The sequence below is a fragment of the Syngnathoides biaculeatus genome, chromosome 12, assembly GCF_019802595.1.
Source record: "Syngnathoides biaculeatus isolate LvHL_M chromosome 12, ASM1980259v1, whole genome shotgun sequence".
NCBI classification, from domain to species: domain Eukaryota; kingdom Metazoa; phylum Chordata; class Actinopteri; order Syngnathiformes; family Syngnathidae; genus Syngnathoides; species Syngnathoides biaculeatus.
In genome coordinates, this window is record NC_084651.1 from 29,803,544 (window position 1) to 29,825,248 (window position 21,705).

General features: G+C 42.5%; 1 protein-coding gene across 5 annotated transcripts in view; it reads left to right on the forward strand.

Moving 5' to 3' along the window:
- The first annotated feature begins 4,673 nt into the window (after positions 1 to 4,673).
- Positions 4,674 to 21,705, forward strand: part of zswim8 (zinc finger, SWIM-type containing 8) — a 226,335-nt gene continuing 209,303 nt past the window's right edge. For 3 of the 5 annotated variants that reach the window (XM_061837428.1, XM_061837429.1, XM_061837432.1), the window contains exons 1-2: positions 4,676 to 5,630; positions 10,582 to 10,735. In XM_061837428.1, coding sequence (XP_061693412.1) covers positions 5,453 to 5,630; positions 10,582 to 10,735 — 332 coding nt within the window. In that variant the 5' untranslated portion in view covers positions 4,676 to 5,452. Of the gene's footprint in view, positions 5,631 to 10,581; positions 10,736 to 21,705 lie in introns of all 5 variants that reach the window. The other 2 variants (XM_061837433.1, XM_061837430.1) reach the window with 2 other exon arrangements.

The window sequence follows — 21,705 nt, forward strand, 5'->3', positions numbered from 1 at the left end:
GGTACAGGTGGAAATTGCTCTCCTTTGGGATGTCGAGACGATGCTCGAAGCTCTTGAGTTGTTGTTACCCAGCGGAGCTACGAGGCCATTGTGCCTGGTAACCACAGCTACCCGGTTCATCTTAGTGTCGTTAGACTGTCCAGCCAAGTCTCAAATTCCAATGAGTTCAGTCCAGTCGAAAGGTGTTCTTTATCCCAAGGTCCAGTCTCCGTGAAAAAAAAAGACATTGGCCGATGCCTAAATCCAAGATCATCATCGCAAGATCAAACCTACATCCTTTTATTTATCGTGTATAAGAAGGTGACCGAAAGGAATAGCCGAATGCAGGCCGCGGTCCAACACTATTAGGCTGCCTCCTTGTCTTGTCAATCTTTGCTCTGAAATTATCCCGTTTCGTGTCATCGTAACAACATGCCAAATACACTTTATAAAATAATGTCAATATATGTACAGCACAGGAAAACAACATTAAAACGGAACACAAATTCTAATTCTGCTAGAACAATGATGGAATAAGTTGCCATTTTGTGAATTCTGAAAATAAATCCGTGCACAATATAAAACTGACATGATTGCATCTAACATATATATATATATACACATAAATTTTCATGGCCGCTTTACAAGGGTTGCAGGGAGTGCTGGAGCCTATCCCAACTGTCAACGGGCAGGAGGCAGGGGGCACCCTGGACTGGTTGCCAGCCAATCGCAGGGCACATCGAGACAAACAACCACACTCACAATCACACCTACAGGCAATTTAGAGTGTCCAATTAATGTTGCGTGTTTTTTGGGATGTGGGAGGAAAATGGAGTTCTCGGAGAAAACCCACGCAAGCACGGGGACAACATGCAAACAAGGTGGGTCCAGGATTGAACCGGGACCTCAGAACTGTGAGACCAACGCTTTACCAGTTGACCCACAGTCCCGCCATAAAGTGAAGAAAATAAGTATTTGAACACCCTGCTATATGGCAAGTCTTCCCACTTAGAAATAATGGAGGGGTCTGAAATTTTCATTTTAGGTGCATGTCCACTGTGAAAGAGATAATCTAAAAAGAAATATCCAGAAATCACAATGAATGGTTTTTTAATGATTTATTTGTGTGATACAGCTGCAAATAAGTATTTGAACACCTGTCTATCATCTAGAATTCTGACCCTCAAAGACCTGTTAGTCTGCCTTTAAAAGTCCATCTCCACTCCATGTAATATCCTGAATCAGATGCACCTGTGTGAGGTTGTCAGCTGCATAAAGACACCTGTCCACCCCATACAATCAGTAAGATTCAAACTTGTAACATGGCCAAGACCAAAGAGCTGTCCAAAGAGACCAGAGACAAAATTGTACAACTCTGGATAGTTGGAAAAGGCTACGGAGAAATTGCCAAGCAGCTTGGTGAAAAAAGGTCTACTGTTGGAGCTATTATTAGAAAATGAAGAAGTTAAACATGACGGTCAATCTCAATCGGTGTCATGATCCTGCCGCTCCACCCCAGGCTGCGCGGGTGCCCGCGCGGTTGCGCTGATTGGGAGGCGCACACCTGCACCTCATGCGGCTGATTACCATGTGTATTTATATGACCCCGATGACGACTGGTCTGCTCCAGTTCGTTGAGCTTCATTCCTGTTCCAGCACTCTAGTTTCCCTGATCCCTGACCTTGGACCGAATAAAGGTTTCCTCTGTACTGTCTGCTTGTCTCTGGAGTCGTCCATTTGGGTCCACCCTCGAGCCCCGTTCATGACAGAACGATCTGGCCTAAACATGGACCCAGCCGACTCAGAGGCTATCCGTCGCTCCCTGCAAGTCCAGGGCAGACGCCTAGTGGAGCAGGAGGCTGCTCTCCAGGTAACCAACAAGAGGCTCCATGAGATCTGCACCCGGTTGGAGCCGTGGCTAGCCTCCAAGGCTAGCGTGGTTGCCACGACAACGGTGGCCACTCAACCGGCACCACCGGTTCTGCCCACACCACTCGCTACGGAGCTCTCCTGTAGCAGTGTTACCCCGCTCTCCTGACCGGAACGATTCTCAGGCGACTCGGGGAACCTCAAGCCTTTCCTCGCTCAGTGCGATCTCCATTTTGAACTGCAGGCGTCCGCCTTTCCCACAGACAGCTCCAGGATCGCGTTTCTCATTTCCCACATGACGGGAAGGGCGGAGGCTTGGGCAAAGGCTGAATGGAGTCGTAACTCCGTAACTTGTCGTTCTTGGACGTCATTCATCTGCGCACTCACCCAGGTGTTCCAGTATGCGGTGCCGGAACGTAAAGCTGCGGCCTGCCTATTGACGCTTCGCCAGGGCCGTCGTTGCGTCTCGGACTACGTGATTGAGTTCCGGATCTGCGCCGCTGAGAGTCGATGGAACGAGGATGCCCTGCACGACGCCTTTTTCCAGGGGCTTTCCTCCCAAATCCGGGTTCTCCTCATCGCTGTGGATCTCCCTCCTTCGCTGGACGCACTCATCGCGTTGGCCCTCAAGGTTGACCAGCGACTTGTAATGCAACTTGATGAAGTCGTTGGTCAGCAGAGTGAAGAGGAGTAGCCTTAGCACACATCCTTGGGGGCGCCCAGTTTTCAGCATGATAGAGTTGGAGGTGTTGCTGCTGACCCAAACTGCCAAGGGTTTCCCCGTCAGGAAGTCCAACAGCCAGTTCCACAGGGAGGTGTTGAGTCTGCGCTGGATCTTACCTGTGGACGAGCTGCAGGGGGTGATGGTGTAGCGAACAAGAGACATGAAAATGGCACCCCGCAGTTCTCCATGAGGCCCATGTTCCCACGGGAATGAAAAAACAAGGAGACTGCACATTTCTTGTGGCACTCCAACATGAAGTGGCTTGCCAACAAGGACATCAGAGAGGAGACTGGACAGCCATGGCTTGTGGTTGTGGTGCTAACCTAATTAGTCAGCACCCTAGATGGATCTGGCCACCCAGGGAGTCCCTTGCCCACTTGAAAAGGACACTATTTGGGCAAATGAGACAATGAGTGGGTTAAGAGCGGCGCCTATAGAGATTATGCACCTACGTCATAATATGTGATTTTTGTTTACATTGCCATATTCCCGGGCAAATAAAGCATTGTTGAAAGTTAATTCCGTTGAGAACAAACAAAAATATGTCTTATAGAATAACACCCAGAATTTTGTCCGATGCCGTTAAACAATTAGAACGTGATAGTCAAAGTTACCTGGAAAAATTAGAGGCACTTGGCATAGAGGATTCATATTTAATGCTGAAGTTGATGTTTTCGCCGATAAGAAATTTGACTGTTAATTCGCTTCCCTGTCTTGGACAACTGGATTTACACATGTCTGGGTGAACATAAACATGAACATAAAAACTCCACAAAGGCGGTGCTGGGATTGAACCCTGGACTTCAGAACTGTGAGGCCAACACTTTGCAGCTGCTCCACCGTTCCATAGAAACTATAACATTTCACAGAATTGCTCAAAAACTAATTGTTTACAAGAAATAATGTCCATGTTAAGAAATAATATTTGTCTATTTATGCCAGTGAGCCATAGTGCCAGACAGAACAAATAACAGGTCTTGTATTAAAATCAACGAGTTAGGGTCCAACCCTAACTACATAAAGTAATTAAAGTATCCAATTTTTGTGAGATTTTTGTTGGTTTCTGTGACATTTATCAATTGTAAAACGTGTGACTTGGCTTCATAAAGGTTGGAAATCACTGATTTTGTTTGTCCAGCCATACATTTTTTTTCCTCACAGGGGTTGCAGCAGTACCAGAGCCTCTGGGAAAAAGAGGCAGAGTAGACCCTGAACTGGTCAATTTCAGGACACAAAATACATACAACCATCTGCACTCACATTCATACCTACGGGTAATTTTGAGTCCCCAGTCAACCGGCTACGCATGTTTTTGGGCTGTGGGAGGAAATCAGTGACAGGAGAAAACCCACACAGGTACAGAGAGAACATGCAAACTCCACACAGGAGCTCAAATCAAGATTTGAACACTGGTCCTCAGAACTTTGAGGCAGATGTCCTCACCATTCAACCACTGTGGCGCCCTTTGTATTATTCTTTAAACATTGTTATCCACTTTTGTTCACCTTGATGATAACTGCACAAATTTAAAAAAAAGAAAATATTCTCATAACCAGGGATGTGTTCAGAATTAAACAATCTCACTGAAAATACTCTACTCTGGACAATTCCACGGTGCAACCAGACCCAATGCATTGTATTTGATGGGAACATCGACCTTCCAGACGCAGCTGCCACGTTAGCTGCTGCTCTAGGTCGCTACTCTAGCCGGTCTTCTCTTCAAGCAATTTGTTTATGGCGCCATTCTCATCTCACTGGTACCGTAAAACGCGTGAATGTAAATTAAAAACATCCATCCATTTTCTGTTTCACGAGGGTCGCAGGAATGCTTGGAGCCCAACTATCATTGGGCAGCAGGCAAGGCACACTCTGAACTGGCTGCCAGCCAATTGCATGGCACATATAGACACACAACAAGTCACTCTCACAACAATAAATTCTAAATAAACACACGAATATGTTTTACTGACGTATATTTTGTATTGTTTAAATCTCCCCCGCAAAAAGATGAAGCAGAAGTAGAAGAAGAAGAAAAAGATGAAGCAGAAGAAGAAGAAGAAGAAGAAGAAGAAGAAGAAGAAGAAGAAGAAGAAGAAGAAGAAGAAGAAGAAGAGAAGAAGAAGAAGAAGAAGAAAAATAATAAGTTGTAGTTGTTTATCGGATAACCCTTTATAACCATGAGCTGGTGGAAAATCCTTGCGGTAGAAGCTCGACACATTTTTCTTGGTCCTCGGTTTTTTTGTACCAACGTCATGGGGATAATATCAAAATATCAACATTTATTTTTAGACTAGGGATTACACACGTAAACGAAGACATCATTTGGGGATGGGAACGAGACGTAAAGGAATAGGTTGTCAAATGGTGTAAATAGTTGAGGATATCGTCAACGCTTACAAAACAAGAAACTCTTTCAAAATAACAAACAACATGCAAATGATTCAGGTAATCATGCGTAATATTGAGACGCCATTCTAAAGGAACTGAATTATACACGCGTAATGGGAATACGCGTTCCAAATAGGATCAACTGTGCTAGTGTGTAAATGTAAACACATTGAGTTAATCTAGACGGAACCTTAGTTGTTTTGCGAGAGGCCATATCTGATAAAGGGTCGCAAAGCAGATGGTATTTATTCAGTCGATAGTGAACCCGTAAAGCCGAAAGTCTGTTTAGTCACGCAATTGCTTCGGCCCTTTGATTTTCTGAAAACAAACACTTAAAACACGTGGTGTGCCACGTTCTTTGGTTCTCGAGTTGTCTGATTTCTCAAAGTCTGAGGGTTTTCCCCAAAGTCTCAACCTCGTTTTTGTCGACAAAGGACTCGATGTAAACTGAAATCAAAGACCTGTGGGCGGTTGAAAATATAAATCAACGTAATGGAATTGATGTTTGCTGAGTGGGAAGATGGTGAGAGGTTTTCTTTTGAAGATTCTGACCGGTTTGAGGAGGACTCTCTGTGCTCCTTCATATCAGAGGCTGAGAGCCTCTGTCAAAACTGGAGAGGGTGGAGGAAGCAATCTGCGGGACCTACATCACCTACCGTGAAGACTAAAGGTTTGGGAAACACACGTAGTTTCTTGTAATCAAAATGTGAAAGTTAACCATGTCCCCCTCAACCCCCCACTGTATATCTTCTTGCTGTTTTAAAGCCTGACTGCACCAAAAATGCAGCCTTTGCTTGGTTAAACAAAGTTGATTACACATTTTAGATATGTATTGATTTAACATTCTTCATTGTGGTTCTAGTATGTTTCTTCTACATTATTGTACATTATTATACATTGAGATGTTCAATATTATGGGTGCCTCAGTTATGTACATAATGTTGAGTATACAATATTGAGTAAATTAATAAATGTATCAAACTCAGGTCTAGCTGCTTTGTACACGAAGCCCCTTCTGCTTTATATTTAATGATTGGGAAGGGGAATGGGCGTATGTACCAGAATCCCGGCCCAAACGTTGTGTGGCTTGTTGACTACTATGGCAAATTCAAACCATATAGGATTGGCATCAATGGTGCAATAGAAGCGTTTTCACGCATGGTGATATGGCTACATGCTTACTTAACAAACAGTGATCCAAAGATAATTGCTGGATACTTTATTAATTAGGTGTCATCAAAGAATGGGACTTCTCTCCGAATTCGTTCAGAACTTGGCACCGGGAACTGTTTCATTGAGCAAATGCAGAGGTTCTTGAGGCACAACCATCTGGACAACTTTTTGCACACATTCTGTGTATGGATCGAGCAATCACAACCAAAGAATAGAGAACTAGTGGTGCTTTTTAAGGAGGCAACATGCACAGTTTGGAATGAAGCTCTTCCAAGATTTAAAAGACTCAGACTTGTTTTCTGGTGACTTCTTGGACAAAAGTATCATTCAGTTCACATGTATAGAATTAATAGAGGTCAGGACTGCAACCCCATCCTCCCAGTTGTCTTCCACTTCACAAAAAGTAGAATACCAACCTGTGGGTTAGTTTGAGTGTGGTACGAATAGTTAGACATGAGGGTCAAGAGCTCTCTCTAGACTATATTCTAAACCTTGAAGGTCAAGTGTTGTCAAACTGATGGTTTTTGCTATATTATTAATGAAAAACTCACAGCCAATATGGTCCCGTGTGTTTTTTCTCATCACGTAGCAAAAGATCCGCGTATGAAATGTGTTGACATGCGCATACAGCTACTAAAAAAAATAATAGTGTGGGGCGGACCACGTAATCGCTCTCTCATAACGTAACAAAAGATCCGCGTATGAAATGTGTCCCTGTGCACGTCGCCCAGCAAACAATGAAAAAGCTCAAACCTAACAAAAGTAATTTTTATTTCCCTCCTCCTGTCTACTCAAACCACTAGTCGTTGTCTTCAGTATCAGACTTGAACAGCCTCAGAAAATCTGTCACAAATCATTTGTCTTTCAGTCTCTATGTGTCATTTTCATCAGGAGTTAAATTCCAAATATATTGGTGAACATGAAGTATGATTCAAAATTATTCACACATTCCTGAGTTTCAACTGGGGCCTCCACTCCCTGAGGAGGGTTGCATCAGGAAAGGCATCCGGCGTAAAAATTGTGCCAAACATATATGTGCGTTCATCTGAGATGACACGCTGTGGCGACCCCAAATGGGACAAGCCGAAAGAAACTTACTTACTAGAATCAGGTCATTCGTATCTTTCGAGGAGCTCTCCTCCTACCTCTCTCCTCTGACCCAGCCGTCGCAGTTAGAAACAAACCTGTGCTCTCACAAGTTGCACGTCTACACGGAGTGACCAAATTAGAGGAAAAGAAGCGGTTTTTGCAAATGGAAAAAGGGAATCCAAGACTGGGTCTAACATAAGTAGCTGTCAAAGGCCACTTTTTCTGAACACTTGTTTGATTAAAAAAAAAAAATTTAAAGCTAAAATTAACACTTGTATATGTATCCATAATCCATCTTAGAGAGTCACTCATTGGACGTCTAATAAGACAAAATATGAGACATTCAATGTTTACATTAGTGAGTTTTTTTTCTTTTTTCTGTTTTTGGCATTATATAGGCAAAGCTCCAGCTGGCAAGTGTGGGCTGAATGGGTAGCAACAATGGGGTAAAGAATAGTAAATGTTTATTGGGTCGCCATTAGGGGCATTCAGTATTTGGAGTAAAAAGAACTCTGAGCTATTTCATTTTTAGAACACTGAACTTAGTTCAAAATTACATCCATCCAGCTATCTTCGACCGCTAACCCTGGTCTGGTTGCGGGGGCAGTACCTCGAGCAGAGACACCCAGACCTTTCTTTCCCCAGCCAATTCATCTAGCTTTTTTAGGGGGATCCTGAGGGGTTCCCAGGCCAAAGGAGAGACAACGTCTCCCCTGCGTGTACTGGCTTATTCCAGGAGTCTCTTTCCGGTAGGAGGTGCTCAGAATTCCTCACCAGGGTGGCGCCTGTGAGACATCCAAATGAGATGCCCCAGCCACCTCATCTGGCTCCTCTCAATGTTGAGGAGCAGTGGCTTGACTCTGAACCGCTCCCGGATGACTGAAGTTCTCACCTTATCTCGTAGCGAGAGCCCGGACATCCTGCCGCTTGTATTTGGGATCTTGTTCTTTATGTTATGACCCATACCTCGTGACCATAGGTGAGAGTAGGAACATACATGAACTGATAAATTGAGAATTTCGCATTTTGACTTAGCTCCTCTTTTACCACAATGGACTGATACGAAGTCCGCATCACTGCAGACAACGCATCAATCTGATTGACGATCTCCTGCTCCATTCTTCCCTCATTTGTGAACAAGACCCAAGATATTTGATCCCCTGACCTCGGGAGTGCATGCCACCCTTTTCCGAGTGAGGACCACGGTCTCAGATTTGAAGGTGCTAATTCTCATCCCAGCATCTTCACACTCAGTTGTGAACTGCTCCAGTGAGAGTTGGAGATCACAGCTTGATGAATCCAACAGTACCACATCTGTAAAAAGCAGTGATGCAATACTGAGGCCACCAAATCGGACCCACTCTGTCTCTCCTGCACAAAGGAATTCTGTCCATATTAGTAATGAACAGAATATGTGACAAAGGTCAACCTTGGTGTAGTTTGCCAGTCTCGAGGCAACTCTCCCCAATGTCCAAGCGATGTTAGGCGTGATAACCAGGACAGCCCCAAAACATCCAGAGCCTTTAGGAACTCTGTGAATCTCATCCACCTATAGGGCCTTGCCACCAAAGAGCTTTTTAACCACCTTTGTGACCTCAACTCCAGAGATAGGAGAGCCCGCCTCAGAGAACCCTGACTCTGCTTCCTTATGGGTAGACATGTCAGTGGAATTGAGGTTTTGGAAGTTTTCCTCCCGCCGACTTATAACGTCTCGAGTCGAAGTCAGTTACAGCTCATGCTCACTAGATGTGTTGACGCTGCTTCCCCACCTGTGACCCGAGATGATGGACTAGAATTTCCTCAAAGGCTTCTGGAAGTCTTTCGCCATGGCCTCACCAAACTCATCGCTCCCATGCATGAGTTTTTGCTTCAGCGATCACGAAAGCTACATCCTCCTTGGCCAGTCGGTACCTATCAGCTACCTCAGGTGTCCCACAGGCCAAAAAATTACTGAACTACAATTTCCTCAATGGCATCTGGAAGTCTTTTTCCTTGGCCTCACCAAACTCCTCACTCCCATGCATGAGTTTTTGCTTCAGCGACCACGAAAGCTACATCCTCCTTGGCCAGTCGGTACCTATCAGCTACCTCAGGTGTCCCACAGGCCAAAAATTGCCAATAGGATTTCTTCTACCACTTGATGGATCCCTTACTGTTTGTGTGCACCAACAGGTTCGTGATTCCCTCTGCGAGATCCACCGACCATCTTATGGCCACAGCTCCAGTCAGCGGCCTCAGCAGTCGGGGCATAGAACATGGTTCATACTGATTCAATGTCCCCCACATTCGCTGGAACATGTGCAAAGTTCTTTCGCAGGTGACAGTTGGAACTCTTTCTGACGGGATTCTGCCAGACATTCCCAGCAGACCTTCACAATACCAAGCCAAAGGCTTGGTGGCCGGGTCTGCACAAATGGGGCACAGCACACAACTGGAACGGTTCACAGAAAAGTGTGAAGCAGCTGGCATGAGAATCAGCACCCCCAAATCTGAGACCATGGTCCTCAGTTTGAAAAGGGTGGCGTGTCCGCCACGGGTCGGGGATGAGATCCTGCCCCAAGTGGAGGAATTAAAGTAGCTTGGGGTCTTGTTCACGAGTGAGGGAAGAATTGAGCAGGAGATCGACAGGATGATCAGTGCAGCGGCTCCAGTGATGCAGACTTCGATCCGTTGTGGTAAACAGGGGGCTTAGTCATTAGGCGGAACTCTCAATTTACCAGTCGATCTACGTTCCTACCCTTCACCAATTTCCGTGAGATGTGGGTCGTGACTGAAAGAACAACATCCCGGATACAAGTGGCCGAAATAAATTTCCTCCGCATGGTGTCCGGGCTCTGCCTTAGAGATAGGGTGAGAAGCTCGGTCATCCGGGAGGAGCTCAGTGTTGAGCTGCAGCTCCTCCGCATTGAGAGGAGCCAGGGTTACCTCACCCTACCACCAGAAAAAGACCCAGAAACCAAGAGACTATGTCTCTCGGCTGGCCTGGATAACGCCTCACGATCCCATCAGGAAGAACTGAAGGAAGTGGCTGTGGAATAGGAATTTTGCATATCCCTGCTGAAGCTACTTGCCCTGCAACCCGACCCTGAGTAATGGTAGAAAATGGATGGATCAATGGATGGACCTTTTATTTTTTTGCTTATGTGCTGAATAGTGTCCTACGCAAAGTTAGGAATTGGAATGACTCTTTATAGTCAAGCCCTCAGGCGTTGCCATGAAAAACATTTTCTTCAAACTTTGTTTTGATGATAAAAAGTACAATTTTAGGCCTCAAACTTGTATTTAATGGTCAGGGCTAAATTTTCAGGAATGGCATCTTATATATACGTCTGAAATTGTGTTTTGTTTAATTTCTTTAGATGGTCAGGTAACTCCACTGGTGGAGTTGTCAGCCAAACAAGTAGCCTTTCATATCCCATTTGAGGTCGTGGAAAAGGTTTTCCCTCCTGTGCCAGAACAGCTACAACTTCGAATTGCATACTGGAGCTTTCCTGAAAATGAGGAAGATATCAGGTGAGTCAATTTAGTTTGGCATACTAAAAAAAAAAAAAAAAAAAAGGTAATTGTTCATAGTGAAGTAATTGTGACTTTATTTTTAAAAATTTTGGCAAAATCACCCAAAACAAGGAATGGATAAATATTCATGCTGTTTTTTTGATAAACCCACTTTTGAACTGCAAGCCATTGTACTTGCCTCTCGAGTTTGCCTCCTTTATACTTGCAAGTTTTTACATTCCACCTCAGCAAACATAAATGCAGCACTGCTGAAGTTTGATTGACCAGTAAACGAAATTGAGAGAAAAAAAACACCCTGACCGCTCATCAATCTCAGAGACTTTAACAAAGCTAAACTGAACCATGAACTCCCTAAATACACACGGTGCATCGAAAATAACCTTTGAGACAACGGCTCTCCTACATTAAACCATGCATACTGTGCAGTACCTCATGCAGCCCTGGTATCCTCTGATAATGGTTTAATCTGCTTTTTACTATCATTAGGGCAAGTACTGGACAGCAAAGCCTTCTGTAAAATTTGTGAAAAAGTTCAACAATGTTCTTTCTAAGCTTTTTAAACTGCACTAACTGGAGTCTTTAAAGATTCATCTGAAGCATGAACAAATATACAGACACATCTTAGTTCAATTTCTGTGAAGTGTGTGTACCAACAGGGTGCGTAAACTCGTTTCTGAGATTTAACTAGATTTCGCACTTCCGGTAGCAAACAAATCATGATGAGAACAGCGACAAAAAAATAACAAATTTGAACATTGGTGAATGGATACATTTGGTATAATCGGTATAATTTGAGCTCTGAAAAGGTTTGTAATAACTCTTTTTTGTTATAACTTAATTTGGAGTCATCCATGTTTGTGAGAAGAAACATCAACCCTTCGCCCCCCCATACAAAATTCACTATTAACGGATTTTCTGTACTTTCACGATGTTAACAACGATACTGTTTTCAAATACAAGGATGACTTTTGTATTGCACTGTTCCCAGAGTTGTATGGGAGAGACAGAGAGAAGGAAGATTGTGTAGAACGTGTGTGGGAGAGAGCAAAATGGGGGTTGCTCTGCCCTTTTCCATGTGCATTCTGTTTGACACGAACTGCCATCAGACAAGCAAATCAGCTTGTGTTTGGATTTTTTTTTTTTTCTCTATTTCAAAATGGGGAAGGGTAGATGGACCCTAGGGGTGATTGCAGCCAGCCGAGCACCTACCTTTACTTTGTGCGATTTATCACGCATTGATGCCTAAACAACGGCTAAGACATAAGAACATGATCACTAGAAACAGAATTCTCTCATTTCAGTTGTAGTTTTGGCTGATAAGTGGTGTAATTAGCCGAGTACTTTATGGAATTAGCTATTTCACCAGTGTGAACAGCTGCAATTCTCGCGGATCCATGTGTTTGCCACTGGAAGTGGATTTTTCAAAATGGTGGACTTAGGCTCCCTATAGTCATTTTGCCCATTCAATAACAAGCTGTAGTTCACTACCAAACTTAAGCAACTTCTCCAGGCTAAAAAGTTCCCATATTGTATTAGGAATAGATCCCTGGACAATCGGATTAGAAAATAGCTTACTTAATAAATTAACGTTGTTAAGAAGAAGTATGCAACAAAGATGGAGAAAGAGTTTAGCGCTAATGACTACAAATCATCCTGCCGTGCTTTACAATTGCTAACCAGCTAAAGCGATGGTGCCCCCAAGTTGAGAACAATAGTAGGCTAGGCGGTGACCTGAACAGCTTTTCATGTAATTTTGAAAAGGACAACTTCACAAGAAAAATGTCAATGATAACTGGAGCTCGTTTCAACATAATGTAATCCACCTGCGTGCTTCTACCTTTCCTCCTATTGGTCACCCTATGTTCCTGCCTCTTTTAGAAATAATGAATCAATGAATGCAATTTGTCATCACACAGAACTACAATGAAATTGGAGATCCTCTCCTGCGTCATCCATAAAAGCAAAATTGATAAAAAATAATGTTCTTTTGTATTAATAGCGTGGGTAGAAGAAAGATGAGAATTCAGGATGGTGATGGTTGTCGGAAAAAACAATGTTCCTTATTCTATTGGTCCTCATTTTTGTGCATCTGGTAGGAGTTCAAACAGTTGATAACCCTTGTGTTTAGTGTCCTTAATAATGTTCCGCGCTCTGCTGAGGCACTAAAAGGAATAAATGTCTGCCACGGAGGTGAGAGGGCAGTCAACGATCTTCTGTGCTGCTTTGATTGTCCTCTGAAGCATTACTCAGTCTGCTTCAGTGCAGCTCCCATACCAAATTGATACACAGTATGTCAGCAGGCTCTCGATAGATGAGCGGTTGTAGACCAGCAACTATGTGTTCAGGTTGCACGGGAAGCTACGCAGAGGTGCTACACGGGGTAATGACGTAGGTCATGTGATGCAATGCGGACATTGTTTGTTAAATTGGCCTTTAGGTTTAGGATTGTAGACAGTGTGGAAACTTGTTTTTGCAACTTGGGTGAGGACAGAGATTCAGGATGCTTGGCCCCACATTCCTTTATAATCCATCTGATGGCATATGATCGCCTCAACTAAGTCTCTGCTTCAGGTTGTCAAAAGAAGGGATTGTCATCTGGCACACCACAGTCCCACCGTCGTTTTTCCAAGGCTTCCATTGAACAAAGGATCTTGAATGTAAGAAGGACAGGAACTTTATGGTTTCTTTTGCCTTGTATCAGTATATTGAAAATGTTTGCATAGCTTATGTTCTGCATAGCTTATGTTCCAACTTACAAAGTCACTTTGACAGATCTGAATGAACTTGTAAGGTTTCTCTGAGAGTGAATGCACTTAGGAGCATTTACGACACCCACCCTCTTATGTGATTAAACAGGATCACCTGACTGTCAGATTGGCGAACGTGAACCAGTTCTTCCTATTTGGATTGTCTAAAAGATTGTGCCGATATTCTTCACATCAGCTGTCAATATGCATCTTATTTACATCCTGAGTAAAAGGAAGGAGCTGTGAAGCATTCCAATTACATTCTATAGGAGTTCGCAGCGCACTTGAGGCCACATTCACGGTACATCCCACTTTATTTGTAACAGACTCCGGGTCCTTTTCTCATTTTGAAGAAATTCTTCATTGTCAGTCTCTTCCATCTGTGCTTCACATCAGAATCCGAATCAGCTGTATTGGCCAAGTGTGTAAAAACACAAGGAATTTTACTCTTGCAGTTGGTGATGCCCTGGTATGACATTCAGAACAAAGAACAACAAAGTAACAAGAACAAAGAACAAAATACATTTCTGTTTATAGGACCTATTCCTTATAAGAGTCACAGATGTGCAATATATAAAGTCTTCTTGATTGTACTGACTGGATGACCGCTCTGTAGAACTGTCTTAGCAGTTCTGTTGACAGGCTGTGCTTCTTCAGAAGCCGCAAGAAGTACATCCTTTGCTGGGCTTTTTTGAGGATGGACTTGATGTTCGTCTTCAGGTCCTCTGAGACTGTAATTCTCAAGAACTTGATGGTCTTGACGGTTGACACAAGACAGTTGGACAGCGTCAGGGGAAGCTTTGGTCGGGGATGCCTCCTGAAGTCCACAATCATCTCTCAGTACGGTTAACTTTCATTTCCAGATTCTAGGTGAAAACTGCTTGTTTAGGATCAGTCTTGTTTTGTTACCAATGTTTATGATACACAGTGAAGAAAATAAGTATTTCAACACCCTGCTATATTGCAAGTCCTCCCACTTAGAAATCAAGGAGGGGTCTGAAATTTTCATTGTAGGTGTATGTCCACTGTGAGAGAGTTAATCTAAAAAGAAAATTCCAGAAATCACAATTTATGATTTTTTTTTTTTTAAACGATTTGTTTGTGTAATACAGCCGGAAATAAGTATTTCAACACCTGTCTATCAGCTAGAATTCGGACCCTCAAAGACCTGTTAGTCTGCCTTTAAAAGTCCACCTCCACTCCATGTATTATCCTTAAACAGGTGCACCTGTGTGAGATCGTTAGCTGCATAAAGACACCTGTCCACCCCATCCAATCAGTAAGATTCAAACTTGTAACATGGCCAAGACCAAAGAGTTGCACAAAGACACAAGAGACAAAATTGTACAACTCCACACGGCTGGAAAGGCCTACGGGGAAATTACCAAGCAGCTTGGTGAAAAAAGGTCCACTGTTGGACCAGTCATTAGAAAATGGAAGAAGCTAAACATGACGGTTAATCTCAATCTAAGTGGAGCCCCATGCAAGATATCACTTCGTGGGGTCGCAATGATCCTTAGAAAGGTGACGACACGACAGGACTTGGTCAATGACCTGAAAAGAGCTGGGACCACCATTTTCAAGATGACTGTTGGTAATACACTAAGACGTTATGGTTTGAAATCATGCATAGCAAAGAAGGTCCCCCTGCTTTAACTAGCACATGTCAAGGCCTGTCTTAAATTTTCCAATGACCATTTGGATGATACATAGGAGTCATGGGAGAAAATTTTGTGGGCCGATGAGACCAAAATGGAACTTTTTGGTCATAATCCCACTCACCGTGATTGGAGGAAGACAAATGATGAGTTCCCTCCCAAGAACACCATCCCTACTGTGAAGCATGAGGGTGGTAGCATCATGCTTGGGGGGTGTTTTTCTGCACATGGGACACGACGACTGCACTGTATTAAGGAGAGGATTACCGCGGCCATGTATTGTGAGATTTTGGGGAACAACCTCTTTCCCTAAGTCCGAGCATTGAAGATGGGTCGTCCAGCGAAAACGAGAGGATATCAAGGTCATAAACAACAGACTGGATGAAGCCGATCAGAGAATCGCAATCACGGAGGAAAAGAGTGCAAGGACTTGGGGAAGCTATGAGGGAGCTGCTAAAGTGACAGGTTAAGTTGAAGACAAACTAATTGACCAAAAGGGAAGAGCAAGATTGGAAACTATACGAATTCATGGCGTAGTCTACAAAGGAGGCCTTGCTTTCCCAAATATAAAAAATTACGATCAAGAGGTGCAGATAAAAACTCAAGTTGATATTTGTAACCCTTCCTACAAAGCAAGATAGAAAGATATATGATATCAAGTGATATTCCATTATAAGCAATCATAGGGGACATAGGCCCACCCCATTAATAAAACTTTCCATCAAGATTTGGCATAGAATAATTAATGAAAACAAGCACAAGGAACCATACTCGATTATAAAATGGATCCGATATAATTCAGGTTTTCCACCCAACGGGTTTGACCTAAGATTCTAAAAATTACCAGAAAAGGGGGCTCATCATACACAGTAATCTTTATGAAGGAGGCGCAGTTCAACAATTTCAGGAGCTAAAGAATCGGTGTAGACCACGGGTGTCAAACTCAAGGCCCGCATCTGGCCAGCTTGATTGATGATTGATTGATTTTATTTGGCCCGTGAAGCCAAATCTAGAGTGTCAATTTCCATGCTTCCTGTAAAAATCTGTACCAAAATTTCAAATATATCATAAATGATAAAGTTAAGATATTACAAGCATTTTTGTTCGAACATGAATAGTTGAAAAACGCATTACCCTTTATCTGATTCCAAAATGAGTTCATAAATTGATGATGTATGTTTGATGAGACAATTACATAGTTTTATTGTTTCGCAGTCATCACGGCCCTTGGAGGGAAACCGGAACTACAATGTGGCTCGCAAGAAAAATTAGTTTGACACCCCTGGTTTAGACAAACCAACCAAGACTTTTATAGATTTTTGCAATTGAGACATTACCTCGAGAAAATAATGCAAGAGGAATCATAAACTAATCTGTGTATGGTTAACATTTTCCTTCTTGCTTATAAGTCAGACCCAGGGGGTGGAAAAATATCTAAGATTTATAGAATATTACAGGAGTTAGAAGGTGATGATTCCATATATATATAAGAGAAATGGGGAAAAAGAAAGTAACATTAATCAGCAAACGGAAATTTGGGAAAAGATAATCTCCCAACCAGTGGAAAAATACATTTGGTTTATCCTGGAGAGAATTTGGTTGGAAAAACATAGATATTTTTATAGTTCCAGCTCAGAGCATCTCGCCGGGAGCAAATACCTCCTGCTTGGAGAGCTTGTGGAGAGAATAAGGCGACATATTTTCATGTGTTCTGGGACTGCCCAATCATTCAAAAATACTGGTAATAATAATATAAAATAATCACAATAAATCCAGATCATAGGTTGTAATGATGTAATTAAACCTGATATTAAAAAGAGCTCGTCTCGCAGAGATAGCTTCACATTTTATCCTCACAAAGTTGAAAGTTCTACTATTTTTGTGCCATGTCTCTTCGACCAACTTTCTGTCCCTTGTAATTGCAGGGATGAAAAATGCCTGATCGCCATAGGGGTCTGAGTTATTCTGGAAAAGACCCGGTAAATATCAGATTTACAGAAGAGGAAGCAGAACTTGAGGTAGCAGAAATTAAGATACTGAGGTTCTCGCTTGGTGTGAACAGGTTGGACAGGATTAGAAATGAGCTCATTAGAGGGTGTCAGATTCCGCTCATCTGCAGGACTAATTGGGAGAAATGTCCTGACCGACTCTCCAGCTAAAGAGTTAAGCCACCCCTTTACCCCAGCCAACTCTTAACGCCGTGCATGCAGGAGGACGGGAGCTTCTTAAGTCAGTGTCGAGATGAATTTGCCGAGGTGTACTAACTGCCTTTAGTTTTGCAGAGCCAGTCCGGTCTACCCTCACTTATCAGCCCTTGTCGAGTAACCTTACAGAGTAACAGGGTGACAAAGTCATGCTTCGCTTTTACAGCAGCCTCATCCCTTATGAATCGATTGCACTTGTCATTGACATAGTAAATTTAACAATCCTTGTTAGGATCGTACGGATTTGTTTTATATTAAGATGGAGATTATCAATGAGTGACTGATTAAAATAGAATTTTACGACTAAATGTTAATGTCGTTGACGCTCGATCTTTAATGAGGTAGAATGGTAATAATGAGACAACTCAATATAAGAATGAAGTTTTAAGTATTTAATAAAATGATAAAAATTGTCCAGATAACATTCATTACTCGACAGTCATTCCCGCCAGACGCGGGGTGCGGTTGCGATGTTAAGGCAAAATTCGATGTTAATTGAACATAAATCAATAAAAGGAAAAATAATTAAAATGATAATACTGATGTTAAGTAGGATGAGATAAATGATAAAAATAGTAAAAAGTAATATAAATGAAGTAAGATTGAAAGCATTCAAAAACATCAGAAATTCAGGAAAAAAGACATTTTTCAGTGAGCCTGTTTGGGGTGATCAAGTCCGACATAACTCAAAGCCTAATTTAGTAATAAGGATTTTCGGGATTCAGGATAAATTGTCAAGCCAACTTGTCCTTCATAGGTAACCATGTAATATCGCTGGTATTATCCTGCCATTACCTTATAATAGTATTTGTTTTACTTGCGCCCAATCTTAAATGGAGTAGTCAAAACTAAGCATCCCAAGTTGCTCAAAGACTTCTCCTCGCCAGCTTGCCACACGACTATTACACCTATAGAAGGACCTTGTCTCTTTGTCAGCGAGAAACGAACAAAAAAGCCCCAGACTTCTGGATCCAAGGTTTTTATAGCTTTTTGGTGGAACATTCTGGAAAATGTTGGCTGAATCCACGCCGAGTGGAAAGGGCTCAGGTTGTGATCTATTGGGCCCCTTTCGCCATCCTTGGGTTGACTTGTCACGCCCCTCTTAGCTTCACTCAATTTTGGGCCAGGCGCCCGCAAACTCAACTGTCATTTTCCCTTTAATCAATAAGTGCATCTTTAAAAATGTAACCACAAACCTGCGTTCAGTTTCACCCTAGTTTTTTGAGCAACAGCATAAATGTATCAACATTCTTGGGAATACAATTCTCTCATGCATTCTCAGGCTTGTTTTAGTTGGTTGCTCATCATGTGTTGCCTTGTCAGAGAGAGACAGTCATACACAGGTTATATTCTTTTCACAAAGCCGTTTCAAAGCATATTTTCTGCTAAAGGTTTAATGGAAAAATAGTTAAAATCAATCGCTTGCAAACATCCTCTGTGGTGATTCAAGTGTGACGGGCTTCCTGCAACCCAGTGATGCTACAAACATCTTGCAGGCCCGTGTGCTTCGCCGTTGAAAAACCATTGTAAATTGCAGGGTGTGAGCAGCTGCATCCTGTTGATGTCTTTATGTCAAAAACAAGATGTGAATACAAAAATATGACCCTAATATATGTATGTAATACAAAGATATGAAAAATAATCAGGTTTATATAAGGTTACTAACTTTGGTATATGTATGCAATGCAGTGAGATGCTAAGTGGGAAAGTTACGTCTATCAGAGAGATCTTTGCCGTGCTGGTGACCCAATCAAGTATAATTTTGTTTGGCGACATCTGGTGTTCAATTTGAGAGTTGGTTCTAGGGCTCAGCTCAACACATGAACCCAAGCCATACAAGCCATTTGCTATCAATTTGCTACATTGCTATTTGTAGCATGGCAACTTACTTGACAAGGGACAGCCAAAGTTGGACGTTTTGGAGACAAGGTGAGAGAGAGCAGACTTTGATGGTTTGTCTATGTTCAGAGGCAAGAGAGTTGAGTATATTGATAGAAAGGTGCTGAGGATGGAGCAGCAAGCCAAAAGAGCAAGAGGAAGACCAAAGAAAAGGTTGATGGATGTTGTGAGGGAGGACATGAGGACAGTGGGTGTTAGAGAGGACGATGGACGAGATAGGCTTAAATGGAAAAAGATGACACGCTGTGGTGACCCCAAACGGGACAAGCCGAAAAGAAAAGATGATGTAGTGTACTCAGGAAGGTAGTCTATTAGTCGGTAAAAGTGAGCTGGCAGTGTTTTATAAAAGTGCAAAGTTGCAAAGGATGACTCAAAATCCAATTATTCAATTGATGGAGCCTCGAGAAACATTCATCTCCAGATCGTACAAGTGAGAGAGGTCCACTTATAAAAATCTCACCATCCGAACCTTGCACTTTTGTTAGATCAACGAAATCTTGCTTCCGTACCTCTGATTGGTGCTTGAGAACATCCATGCAGGCCTGGGTAGAACATGCAAACTCCACACAGGTAGACCAGGATTTGTACCTCAGTCCTCAGAACTGTGAGGTAGATCTGTTAACTGGTCGCCTACCGTTTGGCCTGTCATAGAAAAGTGAAAGATTTAATGCAGTCTTAATATTTACTGTACCCACTGTTCATGGAGCATGGCTGCTTTAGTTCAAATGTAAGAAGGTGGGGCTCTTCCAGGGTTACTCCTGCAAGGGAATCGGTTCATGGAACCAATTTGGGATTCTCCTTGAACAAAGTGTTGGAAATTTGAAACGTGTCGCACACGAAGTGGCGAATCCAATTTTCAGCCAGAGGTGGTTTGAAGTCTAGCTTGTCGTACAGTTAAGTAGTAAATCACAATACATGCTCCCCTAAATAGGGCTTGAGCCTGTCAACCTTTTGCATTGTGTCTATTGGATACAAGGAGCTTTAAATGTGTCATGTCCGTAAAAGAAGTCTGGGTACCGTCCCCATAAGTTGTCTTTTTCGGGCATGCAATGCTGTTCTTTAAGGTGGGTTCTCTTGAATTTCAACATGAGTATACATCACAATTTATAGCATATGCTATGTGATAATTTTGAATAAATGCCCTTGGTCCAGTATTGTAACTACACAATAAAAAAATTATATTGCTTAAAAAAAGTCAACAACGTGGACGAGGAAATGGGCGGGACAAGGGAAATTGCCGCTCATGCGCTCATCGGTCGATGTCGAGACAGCAACCAACAATTTATTTATTTATTTTGCTTCATTCCACGTGTTGCGCTGGGGACTTGCCTTGATCAATCTGCGTTGTATCAATCTGCCTCACGTACTATAGTGCCTACTGTAAAGCCATCCATAAAAATATTTTGGTTTCCAGAAACAAGAGTGGGGGAAAAAATGAGTAATTGGGAATTTTTTTTCATTTATTTATTTGCAAAGATCCGTTCCATGATATTCTGCAGATATGACCCGTATACTACCAATAAATATATTCAGTGTGTTAATGTAGATAACGTTTTAGCTATAAATTATACAAATATTTATTTATTCAGATTTTCAACTTCCCAATAATGATTTGAAATCACTGATGTGCATACCTGGATAACACACGTAGCTTCTTTGGATTCTGAACTTTGGAATGAGGTGCTGGCTTGGTCGACCTCTTCCCGGAATTTGTGAAAAAAGGTGGTGGTTTCTCAGATCACCATATTTTTTTTTTTTTAACTGGAATGAAAGGTCTTGACTTTTCCTTGGCAGCTGCCATCATATTGACAAATGCATCCATTTTGGGCCATTCAGCATGAAAAATCACTACCCTTAGATCCGGATCGAACTGTAATAATCATGAGAACATTTCCATTGGATGCCACTGTGCGTTTTCCCCAGCCGCAGTGCTTTTATCTCAGACAGCATGTCATCTCCAAATTCTTCTGGGGCAATTTGTCCGGATTGTTAAAGAAGGGCTCACCTTTCTCAACTTATTACTCACAATGTATTCACTATTTAAAATAAGTGAGAAAGCAAACTGCACGCCGTCTGCCATGATAGCCGGTAGCGTGAGGCAGACGGCGAGAAAATCACTTCCTGATTGATTAATACTTGAGAGATGACCCGGTTTATTTCCGTTGTCCAGACTTACGTCCCCTTCGTGGGGGGAAAAAAAATTGCCGACCCTACAATTTTATCTGTTTTTGAATATTTACGGTCGGTCGGGTTACAGGAAACCTAAATATTTGTTATGGATCGTCTAAGACAATCTGTCTTTTTTTTTGGGTTGGGGTCAACGTTCCCTCTAAGTTTTTACGTGTCTGAGCAAACACACTAACCCCGTGAGTGCCCCCTTTGACCACTGTGAGTAACATCAGACGTATGCACCGTGGTCAGGTCAGTGTCTTCCATTGAAGCTACATGGCTCATTCAAA